This window comes from Morone saxatilis, unplaced genomic scaffold (genome assembly GCF_004916995.1).
Source record: "Morone saxatilis isolate NCDOM2014 unplaced genomic scaffold, NCSU_SB_2.0 Contig19, whole genome shotgun sequence".
NCBI classification, from domain to species: Eukaryota; Metazoa; Chordata; class Actinopteri; family Moronidae; genus Morone; species Morone saxatilis.
This window is the reverse complement of record NW_023339751.1, coordinates 10,196,570-10,210,819: the sequence shown is the minus strand read 5'-3', so window position 1 is coordinate 10,210,819 and position 14,250 is coordinate 10,196,570. Positions and strand designations below refer to the sequence as shown.

General features: G+C 37.9%; 2 protein-coding genes across 3 annotated transcripts in view; both read right to left on the bottom strand.

Annotated features, from left to right (window-relative positions):
• Positions 1-1,854: 1,854 nt before the first annotated feature.
• Positions 1,855-4,496, bottom strand: LOC118329583 (pyrokinin-1 receptor-like). Its single transcript, XM_035663808.1, has 6 exons — positions 4,347-4,496; positions 4,138-4,234; positions 3,434-3,639; positions 2,755-2,976; positions 2,498-2,675; positions 1,855-2,303 (listed from the first exon to the last, which is right to left on the bottom strand). The coding sequence occupies exons 1-6, from the start codon at positions 4,494-4,496 to the stop codon at positions 1,855-1,857; spliced, it is 1,302 nt and encodes a 433-aa protein (XP_035519701.1).
• Positions 4,497-5,685: 1,189 nt separating this feature from the next.
• Positions 5,686-14,250, bottom strand: part of abcc2 (ATP-binding cassette, sub-family C (CFTR/MRP), member 2) — a 20,462-nt gene continuing 11,897 nt past the window's right edge. The window contains exons 21-32 of one of the 2 annotated variants that reach the window (XM_035663713.1): positions 13,903-14,005; positions 13,576-13,795; positions 11,161-11,315; positions 10,565-10,720; positions 10,179-10,378; positions 9,911-10,037; positions 9,686-9,787; positions 9,351-9,494; positions 8,189-8,347; positions 7,941-8,107; positions 7,180-7,374; positions 5,686-5,984 (exon numbers count right to left, since the gene is read on the bottom strand). In XM_035663713.1, coding sequence (XP_035519606.1) covers positions 5,855-5,984; positions 7,180-7,374; positions 7,941-8,107; positions 8,189-8,347; positions 9,351-9,494; positions 9,686-9,787; positions 9,911-10,037; positions 10,179-10,378; positions 10,565-10,720; positions 11,161-11,315; positions 13,576-13,795; positions 13,903-14,005 — 1,858 coding nt within the window. In that variant the 3' untranslated portion in view covers positions 5,686-5,854. The remainder of the gene's footprint in view (positions 5,985-7,179; positions 7,375-7,940; positions 8,108-8,188; positions 8,348-9,350; positions 9,495-9,685; positions 9,788-9,910; positions 10,038-10,178; positions 10,379-10,564; positions 10,721-11,160; positions 11,316-13,575; positions 13,796-13,902; positions 14,006-14,250) is intronic. The other variant, XM_035663712.1, reaches the window with a different exon arrangement.

Genomic DNA, 14,250 nt, shown 5'->3' with positions numbered 1-14,250 from the left:
AGTCCCGCCCACAGCGCTGTCATTGGCTAAAATATACTTACGTCACAGGCAAGGGAGGGGCTATATTTATTGTGTACCTGTACTAATACCTGTGTGTACTAATAAAGGGGAATAAAACCAATGTAATTTAAAGTACAGACTAATTATAACCTTTTCAACAACAGCAGATTTATTTAGCATACACCTTTCAGGAGTTGATTACAAAGGCCAGTTGAATTCAAACATGCATTCACTTATTTTGGATAGATAGATTTGTTGAATAGGCACTTGCCTATCCAGCAGGGAGTCCAGTGAGGGAGCCAGAAGGAGCAATACATAAAATATGGTTATATTTTTTTTAATCTCAAAAATGTATATTAAAGTCAGGGGAAAGTCAAATCTCCAAGAGGCACACACATATTAAAGCCTTGGTGCTGAGAAGTAATTGCTCTGAAAGGTGAAAAACACCCATACACTGATGAGCCTCTCAATCTGGTGGCACAGTCTGGTCACTATAGGGAGATTCTGCTCAAATCTGGAGGCAAGACTGAGCTGCAGACAGTCCTCCTCTCTGCCCTGGCTTGCACCCTGTTTGGTGTTGTCATGTTTTTTTGGCATTTTACCTTAATTTCCTTTTGAGATATGTAAAATAAACTGGTTTTTCATTACAACTTATGTGTTTTCTCCCATCCTTTGTCCAGCCTTAGTTACTAGTTCTTCTTTTTCTAGTTTTGTCTTGTATAGACATAACCCACATGATTTCATCCACACTTTGTCAGTCATATCTTCTTCAGTCTCTACAGGTAATGGTGAAGATGTGAGCACAGAAATAATAATGAGATCGAAGTCACATTTTGCCCAGTTAGAATGAGTTCTATAGATAGATTGATTGATAGATAGGCAGAAATATGAGAGAAGAGAAGAGACATTATGTTCCACACAGAGAAAGATAATTTATTCATGTTGAAAAAGGAGACATACTGCAGTAAGCACTGGACACAGTGGCAATCAGGCTGCGCTCATAAATGGAGTATCCACTCTGTACATCATCAGGGGATATAGTAGCCGAATATTTATAGTGGCCAGATATATTTGACTCTTACAGCTAAGTAATCATGTTCCCTGCTGTTGGTCGTCATGACAACACAAAGACTTTTGTACTCCACTCCACTCCCTACCAAATCCAGACATTTGACAAAACAACAGATTCACAAAGTTATAAAAACTGAAAGTTCTGAAAGTTACTGTGTATCACGAAACCTACATGCACAATTAGTTGTGTTCAAAATTGTTATGTAAGGTTTTAAAAAAGATAAAATAAAATAAAGCACAAGATTGTGATAAACACTGTAGCAAACAACAATCTGTGACTCATTCAGGACGCTGACCCAGCAATTAACAAACACAGGCTATTGTAAGGATCAGAAATGTACAAAGTCTCATTTTACTCTAATCTGACCATATTATCCCTTAATTAATGGGTATGTCACACACGCTACCACATCTCGTCCAGTAATCTTTTGGGAAATTTTTGAAATGTGCTTTCATACTTTATATGACAAAAATGCATTCCTACATTGAATATCTTCATATCGATCACAATTGTGTAAGCTTTGAAACACTTAACACATTTCTAGCTAGACAATTTTTTTTTGAAGGAGCAGGAATGTTACTTGACAACACAATACAGGTAAAATCCACACATTCTGTAGACAGTAAATATTTGTACAATATTTTCAGAAAAACATTTCTTAAAACGTTTAAGAAACTCTTACAGAAACAAAAGAAATCACTTTTTTTGGAAGAAATATGTTGTTTTTATATCCCAAGGAGATGCTTTTGTAAAGTCTTGAACAGTGTGAAAGAGTAAAACACTTACATTTTAGAGTGCTTGTTGTTGCGGCTCGTGTTCAAAGGGGCTGTCATGGATCCATCCCTCTGATCTGATTTGTGAGGGACTGTATTTCTCTTTTTGTCCATCATCTCTCTATAGCATTTACCATCAATCATCTCTCTTGCTGTTGTGCTTGCTTCCTCACTGGAACTTCTCTGCCGCAGCCAAGAAATGTTCCCATACTTCCAGTAGCAGTGAGGCCTGAGCCTACCCAGAGTCCTCCAGCACGCCCTGCGAAATGTGTTGGAGGAAATACAGAAGAGCAGCGGGTCCAGAGCACCGTTGATATACCACAGTGGAAGCGACAAGTACGATTTCAGGATTGTGTAGACAGAAAGGACGGTGTCGGACCACACAACCACATAGACCTGCATCAGTGAGGATGCAATGTCGGGAAAGTTGCAAACAAAAAAGGCCACCACGACTGCACCTAGAAGACAAAATATACATTGACAGCTCAGTTGTCGCCAACATTATTTACTTTGCAAGGACATGTGAACAAAATTTGGTGTACCCCTTCCTGGAGTGACCCTGACACCTAGACCATCTACCAAGTTCTATGATTTGATTTACAATGCCAGAACCTTGACATAGAAACAGGTTTTATAATTTCCCTTGACTCACCCATGAGTTTTAGAGCTCTCTTTTCATTCAAAAGTAGCTTTCCATTCTGATGGCACTGGATGTCTCGTCTTCCTTCTGGATCCGGCCGAGTAAGACCCATGTTTCTCCTTTGACGTCCATTCCTTCTCAGGTAGAGCAGGATGAGCAGATAGAGTGTAAAGATGGAGACCAGTGGGATCTGTAGTTGACACGGTATATTGGGTCTGATGTTTGATACGGATAAGCAAATACAATCTGTTGAACAGCCCTTATCTTACCAGAAAGAAGAACACCGCTCTCAGGAGTAAAGCCCCTTTGTAGATGTGTGCAGGATCAGGCTCAATCATCTCACACATGGTGGAGACATGGAAGGCGTCTTTTCGTGTGGTGGCTGTGTAGTCCAGGATGCAGGCACGAGCTTGGTCATAGACCAGAGCAAAGGGTACTGCTGACGCGAGAGAAATGATCCATACTGAAAGAAGGCATGGCAGCCGAGACTTCTGTTGGAAAGGAAAGGGAAAGGGAAGAAAATTCCATTTGTTAGACCATGTTGAAGTTTTATGAAATGAAAATATGGGCTGCACTTATTTCATGTCAAGTGTCTTCGGCAATTTGGGAAGGTTCTGCATGTGGCCAATTTCCCTTCTTATTTCTTTTACATTTCATTCTGCGATACAAATATTGCACAGGTAAGAAGAATCCATTGTAGACTTTCTAACTGGCTTGGTTCAACTCTATATTTTCATCTTAAAAATCTCTTGTATGTGTATATTTTGAATATGAATATGAATGAATATATGAATGAATATTCCTTTTCTGGTGTATGCAGTATCTTGTGCAGTTTGTCTTGATACAATTCTTTGAGTATGAACATATTCGAATGTGGGGAATTAAACCATTTTATGTTATGTCACTATCGCAGAACACTATCATGAGGTGTTTGTGCAAGTTCTCAACCTTCAGGCTGGAGACAGACCACATGGTGTGGCAAATGGCTGCATAGCGCTCGGTGGTGAAGGTCATGATAACCCAGCTTGTGGTGGCACAGTACACTTGGCGGACCATGAAGTACACCTTGCATACCACTTGGCCCAGACGCCATGGGTAGCTCTCCCAGTAGTAGCGATACAAAGTCACAGGGATGGTCAACAGCTGCAGAATGTCTAAAGTTTAAAGAAAGAAGATGGTCATTTCACAAGTTTAACAAACAACTGCCAAAAAATATTGTCTGCTTGGAACAATAACATGTATCTGATACAGCTTTTCCACAAAAGAGGTTTCCATATTCAAATAATTAAAAAGGCATCTTTTTAATTATATATTATTATCCTGCTGGACACAAGATCAATCATATTTTAGTGTGAAGTCCATTCTCAGTGTATGTGCACTGGTGACTTCAAATTTCTGCATTACACTTGCAAATTGCAAGTTAAGTTGCATACTAGACCAGGATGTTCTTTTGACAGATGAAATAAGTTTTCCCCCTATATGTTCCAGATGAAATAAAAAAAATGAAGGCCCCTAAAATATTAGTGTGGAGTTAATTTGGCAGTAAATATTTGTTCATTCAGACATAAAAATGTAATTAAATTATACATTTCATTTTAATGATTTCAGTTTTGGAAGTACTGGTCTTCCAGAAGATACATATTAGTGTGTACCTGATATGACTAAGCTGAGGAGGTAGAAACGAATGGCACTGACTCTCATGTGAGCATCCATGAGGAGTGTCAGTATGCTCACACCATTGAATAAGACCTGTAGAGCATTAGGGGGCAGCATTTAGTGACAGAGTAACAAAAAATATTATTTGCTGTCAGCATATCATTAACCGTATGACTGTTGTTGCTGTAGTATTAAATGTTCATACTCCGCACAAGAAGATGATGCTGTAGAAGACGGTCATGGGGACAGCAATTGCCAGCGGCTCACTTTTGGTGACACTAATGTCAAGCTGTGGCGTCTCACTTGGGCTGACATTACAGCTGAAGAGGAATGAAATCTGCTCCGAGAGGTTCATGGTGAGGCAGCTGAATGAGAAGGCGAAAGATGTTATTGAGAAATGGATCTATAAATTGTTAAATTGCTAAAAATGTTTTAATAATGTCCAAGTTCCTCCACTATAATTAAAATAATAAGCAAGCATTATTCATAGCAAATTTTATTGTTTTACATTTTTCAGTTTTTAAATAAATGCTGCAATAGACACTTTTTCCATGGTAAATTTGGTGTGTATGATTCTAGTTCATCCTTTTTTTGGTGTATTGAAAATTTGTATGTGCTATTTTACTAAATGTCTTATAATAAACATATGGTCCATATAATAAGTATATTACTATACACAAATACAGTGATATTCAACTTCAGTTGTCAAAATATTATCCATTCAAGGACACAAACTAAATCCTTCAGTGACATATACAGCTCTGAAGATAAAGCAAAGCTTAACATTAGAGATCAGTGTGCACACAAATGATCAATGAAAGTCATTTTTCCCAAATTAACATCATTACTCAGAAACCTGCTGCATTTATAGACCAAAACATGCCAACTTCAGTAAGAAAATCATCACATTTATCATCACTTTAATTAAGTAGGAGTCTGACAGTTCTAATTAAAATCTCCACACACTGTACAACCTGTTGCACTACCAGTATAGCCGGTGGCTTTTAGAGCTATTCATACTACCTATATAAAGATATTGGATACATTTTGGATCAGTAATGTAAAGACTTACCTTCTAGAAGCAAAAATGCAGGATGAAGCCTAGCAGCTTCACAAGCAAGAAACACCTCTTTGATTGTCCTTCCCTCTCTGACTCTCTCTCTGCCACTGTGTCTCTCCGTTGCCTCCTCCATCTCCCTCTCTCCGCACACACACTCATCCAGATAAAATGTTCAGTACAGTAATAGTAGCTTAAGGAGGAAATGCAGCTGCTTTAAAATGCAAGGGCAGTCTGACCGTGTGTAGAAAATGTAAATTAGCAATGAAATTACTGAGGGAAACAGTGACCCGTTCAACCATCAACATTGTTTCTGCAGAGACAATAATTCTGGATATTTTCATGCAGACGTTAAACAGACATAAGAGTAATATTAATCTTCTCATACAACTCTCCAACATGTGTTCAATATGACAAGGGTGTAAAATCTAAACAATGGAGGTTATTTTCTTTATTAAAAACAATTAGGCAGGATTTGAGAAATAACATTTATTGTTCAGATATAAAAATTATTTACATACAGAATATGATTTCTTTATATTGTTTCCTATAAATAAAAATATTGCATTATGTCTTCATATTAAAGCACAATCCAGCTTTTTAAATCACCAACAAAAATTTATTTATGGAATTAAATCAAAAGTACAAGTGCAAAATCAGAGAGCTGTGACGTCTTCTCGCGTTATCCCAGCATCCTTCGCCATGGCATAGAAATGGCCTTGTTTTTCAAGCAGGTTGCTCGGAGAATCAAATTCCACTATTTTACCAGCATCAAGTACCATTACCCTGTAGAGGAGAAACACAGGCAAAAATAGTAACCTGTTGAGCAGTGTAAACGTTATTACTGTCTAGAACAGGAGAATCTGACAAAGATGAACTTCCTGCTCAAATGTCATGTCAAGTGTGAATACACAGGTGCAGAGGAATGATTGATGAGTTGCACAGTTTTTTTCCAGCCAGTATGGTAACTGATAACTAATTAGCTATTAGATAACCGATAATTTCTAATTTTTATATTTTAAAAATAAGTTCACAGTCTGTATAGTATGCACACCTAGGGGTAATAAGATGTAGTGAGCAAAGATGGATGATTTATCCTTCACAGGTCTGAACTATCCAGATCTAACTGACAGCACTATTGCAGAAACATACCTTGGCTTTCATAGAACATAAAACCAAACGTTTTGCAGAAGAATTCCACATAAATTATTATTATTATCAACTGATCATTTATTGGCTACAATTGAATGATTAGAATAATACATAATAACATAAATGTCCCATTATCTGCTGATGTATGTATCGGCTCCGATAATTATCGTGCATCCATACTTCCCATTTATGACGCAACAGAATTTAAGTAGCTTGCTAAAAAAGGAAACTATTATTATTCATTTCCAGGTGGTATGAAGGAGATTACAAAGCTCTAAATGGTAAATACAGAACATAATGAATACATTTATACATCCTCCACCACCTGTCACCACCACTCCTAGTCTATGGTGGTGCTTGCACATCCGGGAGAGGCCAATGGAGACTTTGAAGTCTTACAGATCTTTTCATGTCTGACTGTACAGATGTGCATGTAGAGGCTGACTTGGACCTTGCAGCTGTGGCCCTCAATCTTTTGTCACAACAGAGGATGCACTCTAACAGCTGGAGCAGCTTGCCCATGAAACTTGATGAGTTTAGAGTGAGAGCACAGAAGAGATAACATGCCATTTTCAGTTTGTTTGCTCTAAAATATTTGTTATTTTGTGTACCGTGGGAACAAATAAATTAAAACTTGGAGTAATTACCACATGTGAAAACTGCATAAATAATTACTTAGTCATACTCAAGTGGTGTGGATCGAGTTTTTAAAAAGCCACCTGTGGGTTCATGCACAAAATAAAACAGTGGGGTGGAGAAATAAAAATAATTGGCTATTGGAAGGAATGAAATGAGTGACAACTGGATATTTTAAGGGACACTAACTCACCTGGAGCTGTCCATAATGCTGTGCAGGCGGTGAGCAATGGTGAGGACAGTGCAGTGGGAAAACTCTTTACGGATGGTATTTTGAATCAGGTCGTCTGTCTCCAGGTCAACAGCTGCTGTGGCCTCATCAAGGATTAAGATACGAGACTTCCTCAGCAGTGCTCGGGCCAGACACAGCAACTGCCTCTGCCCAAGACTGGGAAAAGATGGACATGCTCAAAAGAGGGTTTTTGGAGCATACAAAAATATTCAAAATGGAAATGGATTAGTCATTTCTTTAAATATACTGAAGTGTTTTGTACTGACAGAGGATATTTGAGGACCTGTTGGCGAAAACACCTGTGCTGTGTGGATGACACTTCGACTGTATAACATACTCGCCACAGGTTTAATGACAAGTTAATTATCTAAGATTGGTGGAGATTACCACACTTGCATGTACTAATTATTGTTTTTAATTTGTCTTGATGCATATGCTTAGGTGCACTTGGCCAATCAGATTTGATTTAATTTAAAATGATTCACATAAGCCATAAGGGGCAACAGTTAACTACAGAACTAATGAGTGTATTAGAGAAGATATTTACAATGTATTTAGCAGGAATTGTGGAGGTTTGCAAATAATTAGATGTTTGCAGGTTTCAAATCAAAATTTACAGCAGCAAGTAAATTGGTCCGCACTCAACAAAAATGTTTTCAGAAATTCTGATTTGCTGTATCTTTATTCTTTTGTAATGTGTAAGATTTATTTTTATGGCCCACCTTAGATTCTCTCCCCCTTCTGCGACTTCATGTTGTAATCCTTCCTGCAGTCCCGCTACATAGTCCTTCAGATGGGAGAGCTCCAATACTCTCCAGATGTCTTCATCACTGAATCTGTCAAATGGATCCAGGTTCATCCTCAAGGACCCGGAGAACAACACTGGATCCTGCATCCACAGGGTTGGATAGGTCAGTGTACCATTTTAAACTGTGAGGTAGAGTTAGAGTGTTTATGTTTATGTGTATACCTGTGGTATGATCGTGAGCCTGTTCCTGAGGTCGTGCAGGCCTATTGTGGAAATATCTATATCATCAATAAGGATTCGGCCTTCGGCAGCTTCAATAATTCTAAACAGGCAGTTTGTAAGACTTGATTTCCCAGCTCCTGTGCGGCCCACTATACCAATCTGAATACAATGACAGACAGCAACAGTGTAAATGACTGACACATCGTTTAATCTTTGTTTTATAACCTACAATCACTGACATTCTGTTTCTGGATGTAAAAACAAAGTGTGGATAAAATAAATAGATAAAATAAAATACCACAATCATTTGAGCCAGCCTATAATAAGTTTGTGAAAGCTGTTAAACCAGCTGTCAAGTCCATCAGTCCAAGACAAGCCAGAGAGTGAAAAATCAAAGGTACAAGAGGAAAAAACATCTGAGGGATTATTATTTTATAAAGCCATAGTCATCTTTGCTTTGTCGCAGGCACTTCTATTGTTGTTATCTGTGTATGCCTTGTAACTGTGTGCAGTAGTGTACATGTATATACACATATTGTAGTAAAACCCTGACTGATGAAAGATTTGAGATTTATCAACAGAAAATCCAGGGGAAAATAAACAGGTCACTTCAGTCAAGCATTCTGCAAAGAACAGCAACTGAGACCAGATTAGAGTACATCCAACATATTGACATGCGAAGATGAAAGGCACAAAATGAGAGGGCACTATAAAGAAAGTCTGATTTTCTTTTAGATTATTGGTTTCACCATTATAAAGAAGCCACAATTAAATCAGCCCTTCTTTATTAGCTGAAACTGACTTCAAAGTTACACATTTGCTGCTGTTTCGAATCCTTTTATATCTAATTCTCAAGATGTCAAACCCATTTCAAACACGTTGATTTGATAGGTTGTGTTGATCTGAAGTTACTAGTTATTTACAGTATGCACGTGTGACAAGTGACTGTAAAATATAAACAGCAACTACATAATTAAACATAATTGTTTGGTTTATATTATTGTTTTAAAGACATATTTCATATATTTAGCTGCATACTGGCACAATAATATTGATATAGGGGTTTTATCTATTCAGAAGTCCAATTAAGATTCACACTCTGAAAAATCCTACAGGCTTGTTATACACACATTGACAGGTATACAGACACAAACACACAGACCTTCTCAGTGCTGCCGATGTTACAGGTGACTCCATGCAGCACAAGCTCTAATCCTGGTCTGTAACGGACCTTGTAGTTATCAAACTGTAGCCTTCCTTCCTCAGGCCACTTCTCTGTAGGTCGAGTTTCAGTAACCCATTTAGCCTGTAGCAACAAAGATGTGTAGCGTAGATGAGAAACAGTGGAGCAGTTGTCAAGGTAACCTATTACAAAATATGTCTGAGAAAATAGTGGGAATTTGAAACAGTGGTCTGGTCTTTTGTAACTAGTACAAATGAAGTTATGTTCCCAGAGTTGTTTTTTGAATATAAAGAAAAGCACTACATTCCACATACCTCGTTCTCAAGCTCGCTGTATTCACTCACTCTCTCCACGGCTACAATATTGGTCTCCAGCTCTGAGGTCATCCTCACCAGCCAGTTTAGTGTCTGGGTTACCTGCAAAGCCCCAAAAGGAGAGGTTTTTACAGCTTATCAATCACCACAGAATTATTATAACTGTAATCATTATTGCCATTAACATTATCTGCAGTGTGTGTGATTAGTGTGAGAGTCACTGACATTCAGGGCGTAAGATATAGACAAGCCAACCAGGCCGCTATCCAAAGAATCTCTAGAAATTACTGCAAACAGAGCAGCAAAAAACACCACCAGGTTCCCAAGGAACTCTAGACGGATGGCCAGCCATCTGCAAAGCAAACAAACACACACACACACACACACACATACACATATATGTAACACACTGAAAATCCCATTAAAAAAAATAATGTGTTTGGATTTGTTAATGCTTTGTGTTTGAAGGTGCACTTGGAGTTAAATATCTGACCTGTTTGACACTATCCACGGGTAGACACTCTTCAGGTTTCCATCAATAGTGATTTCATTGTGCTTAAGAAACCTTTCTTGATGGCCGTAGGCTCTTATCACAGACAGACCGGACACAGTCTCACTAAAGTGTGAGTAAATGGGAGAGCGAGACACTGAGTCCAGCCGTCGCAGCTGTCTTGAAGTCGCCACATAAAAGCGCTAGGTGTAGAGAGAAGGCAAGAGAAATTAACAGAAAACAGTGGAAGGTTTAATTGGATTGTCTTTACAATAGGAATACCCTTCTCTCTTATAAATTGGCATTCATTTCTGTTAGTTTTCAAGAAATACATATCTTCTTTTCTCTTCCCTAGGCACGTTTTTCTGGTGCTGTTTTTGTCAGCATACCTGTACAAAGTAGTAGACCAGGGCTAAAGGAATGATGATTATGGTGAAGAAAGGAGTGGCCAGACAGATGACAAACAGTGTCCCCAGCACACCTAGCAGACACAGGAGCCAGGAGCGGAAGGACTGTGGAATGGCCTCGTCCACTGTGAAAATGTCCTTTAGAACCAGTTAAGAGAAAAGTTGGTCTCAATGCTAACTTATTACAGTGCAGAATAATCCAATCTCAATGAATCCCTCTGCATTACATTAACACCTGTGGAAATTCTGTGATTGCTGGTGGTCAAAAACATATTTGAATACACCTGAGGGGGCATCACATGGAGATATCGCATTAAGCTTAAAGGGCTTCAAAATTTGAATGCCCAGGTATATAATACATTTTGCAGGAAGAATTATTAATTTTAACTGAGTAATGAAATTGCTTGAACTCCACAGTCCAGCAGATCGTTCTAATATATCCTGCCATCCAACTGAGATAACTTTATGCAGACAAGAATATATATGTATCAAAACCAGAAAGCAACAACAAAAGACAGCAAAAGAGAAAGAGGACAATGGTAAACATTATGAACAAACATGATGATGATAAATCCTACCTTTGCAAAGCGGTTGACCACCCTTCCAATGGGTGTGGTGTCAAAGAACACCATGGGAACTCGCAGAATGTTGTCAAGCAGCCTCGAATGCAGGATCCGAGATGCATTGACTGAAGCATTGGCCAAGAGCAGGGTACCGAGGAATACAAACAGGCCTGCCAATAAAAGGAGAAAGTTTCAAAAATATACAATTATACCTTCCCACAGTGAAAGCCATGTTGCACAAAAGCAAGGAGGTTCGTGAAGAACTAAACTTAAGACTCAAGTGCAGTTTTTTCTACTCATATATAAAAATGTATTAGTAGTAGTAGTAGTTGCTACTTTTATCTGCATATATTCAAGCTCCGAACGTCATGTTAAAGTTAAATAGAGACAAGCTTAGGTTAGGTAGGTTCACTAATCCTAAAAGCCACAATTGTACTTGTGTTGTAAATATGGGACAAATGTGAAGAATCAGGCCAAAAATCCCAGTCAGCATACTTACTGGACCTCACAATACAGTATGTAAAACAACATTTTACCATCTTAAAAACATTACCACAGTGCATTCTAATAATAGTCAGGAAAGTGTTAAAATATGTCCCTTTATCACACTTAATGTAATAGTGTTCCTCATTAGAACACAGGCCCCCGCAATTAAGCCTCAAGTGCTCTTTACTCTACTCTAATCTCTCTCTCTACTAATTACCTGTCTGCTAATCAGTTACAGTTGTTAAAATGGAGCACAACATTAGTTCAGACAACATTTTGAAGACACTACATCTTATCTGGTGTGTCATTCATGCTTCTGTGGTTGATAAGCAATTGTGGTTCCATCACCAATATCCAAAAGAGGTACTTAACACTGATGTCAAGAGCAACCTGCTGAATAAACTTGAGCAGCTATTTGGAGAGGACTTCAAGTATGACAGACAATTCTAGTGCGGCAGGTTCCAAAATATATCATCCAATATTTTAGGAGTGGGGGGCCAATGTTTGCTTATAAACTTTACTTTTAAGAAAAGAAGACCTTAAGTAGACAATGCACCAAATGAAATAAAGAGAGCACATGGTATATAAATATAAATATATAAATCAACTCCCCTCAACACCTCTGACTAAACTAAAAATTATTTGGTCCGCTGTAGACAAAGTCTCCAGAAATGTCGCACTAGTCTATCTGTCCTGAATTTGAAACAGCAGGTTTGTCGCTCTAGTTACAATAAAACAGAGCTGTGGCAATATTTCATTATTATACAGCAGGGACGATTCAATGATGACTTCAACATGAACCTACAATCTTGGAGGAAATCAACACAAGTAGTGACTGACGGCAGCACTTCCTCAGTTCCCTGAGGTTTAGTGCAATCATCCATTCTTATTTTGTCCTGTTTAGCTTTATACAAACTCCTCTGCACTTCGACGACAAAGAGTTCTGCATTTTTTTTAAACATCCTGACAATTAATTCCGTCTCTGATGAATATTAGATTCAAATGGTATGAAAATGCCTAAGCAAATGCTTTTTTCAAAGCAACTAGATGAAAGTAAGGTTCGACATTTTGAGAAACACGCTTCTTTGCTTTTTTCATGAGCATTAAATTAGGAAACTGATACCACTCTCAATGTAGGTGTAATAATCAAGAGACAACTAGCATAGTTTAGCATAAAGACTAGAAGCAGGGGGAAACGTTTGGCCTGGCTCCGTCCAGATTTAAAGGACCAGCGTGTAGTATTTAGTGGCATCTAGTGGTGAAGTTTCAGACTGCAACTAACTGCATACCGCTGCCGTCTGTCTACTGTCACTAAGAGAAATAACATTCACTTTAGCTTTGAAGCTAACTTACATGAATTTGTAAATATTTGCAACATACAAAAAGTAATGACCTCAAATATTATCTTCAGTGACCTTTGTTTTATCTTCCTTAGTCTTCTCTTTAGATGTTAAAAGCATCAAATACCTAAAAAAAAAATTATATACTGGTCATAGCATCCACTTTTCTTCATAGATCCTTTATAGCTTTACACTCTAATTTTTACACACACCTGTAGACAGCTATATACTGTGAAATCACCTTAGCGTTATACTATTACCACAATCCCATAATATATGAATGATTTAAACAGATAATGATGACTATTGGATAATTGTAGTAATAAGTAACAAGGTTATTTTACAGTATATGATCATCTCATAGCAATATTTCAGGTTAATCAATGAAAAGTTATGTAAAATGACTGTGTAAAAATATAGAATAATTGATACTATGACTGGTATTTAAAAGTAATTTTACATATTTGATGCTTTTATTATCTAAAGAGAAGATAGGAAATAAAAGGAGAGATAAAACAACGGTCACTGATACCAGATAATAAGTTGTTCGCACAATGTAGAAAATATCCCCTTACGCGACTTAAGGGGCTCCATACTCAGTTACCTTGAGCCACTCCCAGAGCGCCAAACACTCCCACCCTGGTGTCCCTCTTCCAGTTAGGGTATGTCATGTTGTAGTAATCCACTGCATCATTGGTCCAGTCACTTAGCCACAGGTTCTGACCGATGAAAGCAATGTTCTGGATGAAGTAAACCACGAAGACCATAACAGTATATCCCCAGCCCATGGCACGCAAGTACTGGAGGTACAATGAAAACTTCACCTGGATAAAAGAAAGAAAAATGGCTCAGGAAAAATCTTCAGATTTTCTTATTATGTGTCATTTGTGCTGTAGAAAATTTTTTTTGGTAGACAGAAAATTTAGATTACCTGTCCCGTTTCCATAGTTTCCTTCTCTATTAGCTTCTGACCTTGCTTTGATTCATCAGCATCTTCTGATTTTTTTATGGAACTATTTTTTCTTAATCTGACACTAGAAAAAAGCACAGAATAGACAAAATAAACAAAATAGGATAAAACATTGTTCTTGTATGCTGTGCATGAAAAAAAGAAATACTATGAGGCAGTATTTTGGCAACCCAGTCTCATATAAAAACGTACCCTGGCTACGTTGGTCCAAAGTGCAAAAACGTAGAGGGGTTACAATAATGGCCCTAAAATTGTATGACTGTTACATTTTTTTCTGCCTTTTCTTTTCATATTGTTTTGCGTCCAAGT